The sequence below is a fragment of the Pygoscelis adeliae genome, unplaced genomic scaffold, assembly GCF_000699105.1.
Source record: "Pygoscelis adeliae isolate BGI_AS28 unplaced genomic scaffold, ASM69910v1 Scaffold103, whole genome shotgun sequence".
NCBI classification, from domain to species: Eukaryota; Metazoa; Chordata; class Aves; order Sphenisciformes; family Spheniscidae; genus Pygoscelis; species Pygoscelis adeliae.
This window is the reverse complement of record NW_008824723.1, coordinates 1,020,920-1,022,695: the sequence shown is the minus strand read 5'-3', so window position 1 is coordinate 1,022,695 and position 1,776 is coordinate 1,020,920. Positions and strand designations below refer to the sequence as shown.

Below are 1,776 nucleotides of genomic sequence, written 5' to 3'. Positions count from 1 at the left end.
AAAGGGGGGCTCGGCATAATCTCTGGTCCGGGGGACCAGTGACAGCGTGCTGAGGCAGCCACTGGGTCGCCTGTAGCCCTGTGACTATAAACTTTTTGCATAGCCTTATGGTTTGGTGTGTTATCAGTATTTCCCCTTCCCCGTTTGTTTTGATTATATCTGTTACCTAAAAAGTTATTTTAGAAAGATCTTAGAGACCGCTTTACTTTAATTGTGGTAACGCTCATAGAGAGAGCACTCGCTGTTTTGATGACAAAAATGCATCAAAAACAGCGCTCGACACAAAACATACGTGGCCTATAACTGCATTCTAGCTGGCCTGAAGTGCCTGTGAAATACTGCTCGGTCAAGTGTATATAGGTGCTACTTTGGATGCTTTAAAAACAAAGCTCTGTTTAGAAATCAGGACTGATCTGTACTTAATTAAAGCACTTATGTGAGTAACCTAAAATGGTGAAAATTTTACTTAAGCTTTTCATAATTTTAATCTACCCTAGTAGAAAAGAGACAACTTACGTGATTATAAAGGATGTTAAGTAGTCCATGCTCTCTGCACCTTAGTGTTGCTACTTTAATAACGGAACCATTTCACTTTGAAAAGGTCGTTGTTTTTAATGTAGCCTTCAAAAGCTAAAACTCTCCTCTGCTCTTTCCAAGTCAGGCTCTTCTCCGCAGGGTGTCCTGCATTTCCATGACAAATAAAGGCAGTCCAGATCCAAGTCAGAAGTGGTCTGCTCTTCAGGGGAGCCCTGCCTTGGAGCGATGCTTGTAGCGCACTCTCTTTCCTTTCAGCAGAACTCTTTCAGGATTTTCAGTTGTATGGATTAATTTTTTTTTTTTCATTATTTTCAAGACTACTGAACTAAGAAGGAAGAAATCCTTGGGATGGTTTGTTTTTTTGGGTTTTTTTCTTTGCAGACAGTCATGGAATCTGCTTAAAGATCACTGCTTTGCTTTTGCAGTCTACACTAGAAACGGTTGTCAGAGGCTACAGGGAATTTGGCTGCTTGTTGCACACGGGGGAAGGCTGTGCAAAGTTAGGCAGATAAAGCAGCTGGCATGTGTTTTCAGTGTGGAGAACAGGAATGAGGAAGCTAAATGTAAACTTTTTACTGAAACCAAAGCAGAATCATCATTATGAAACTGGCTGTAAGGCTCTTCCTTGTTTTGGTTTCTTTATTTATTTTCTTTCTTTTTTCCCCCCTTTTTCCAGACCTTTCCCATGCTTTGAGGCATGGAGTCATTCTTACTTCATTTGTAGGGTGGCCGGGCTTTGCTGGAGCTTTCGAACTGCAGAGACAGCACAGAAGTGCCTGAGACGAAAGAGATGATGATGATGCATGTTCAAGTCCTAATGCCTCTTTCCTATCTTGTTGATATGCAAGGACTTGTTGGTGGCAGCTTTTGCAGTTTTTCTGATATCAGCACATAATTTATCTCTAGTTATTTAGCTTATTTCATCCGTAGAGAGTAAGGACCATACGGCAGAAGGTCTGAGGTAAACCGGCATCTGATGGGTTTATCCTCTTCCAGGTTTCCAGTCCCAAGGAGTCCCGTAGCAGATCCGAAGTGGTTACTGTCCCTTTGGAAGCTGTATATCTACAGGTCTATAACCCTGGTATAATTCCCCAGGCTGAACAAGATTGTTGTCTTGTGACCTGTATTTGAAGGCAGTGTGCTCCAGAGTTCCCTTTTTTTCTGAGCAAAGTGGAAACTGGCACTTTTCCAGGCTAAGCCTTCAGACTTATCTGCACAGGGACCTCAGCATCAGAGCTC

The 1,776-nt window shown here is 42.3% G+C and overlaps 1 protein-coding gene across 1 annotated transcript in view; it reads right to left on the bottom strand.

Moving 5' to 3' along the window:
* WDYHV1 (WDYHV motif containing 1) overlaps window positions 1-545 on the bottom strand; it is a 16,920-nt gene extending 16,375 nt beyond the window's left edge. The window contains exon 1 of the mRNA XM_009323372.1: window positions 517-545. Within this exon, the coding sequence (XP_009321647.1) occupies window positions 517-545 (29 nt within the window). The remainder of the gene's footprint in view (window positions 1-516) is intronic.
* Window positions 546-1,776: the final 1,231 nt, after the last annotated feature.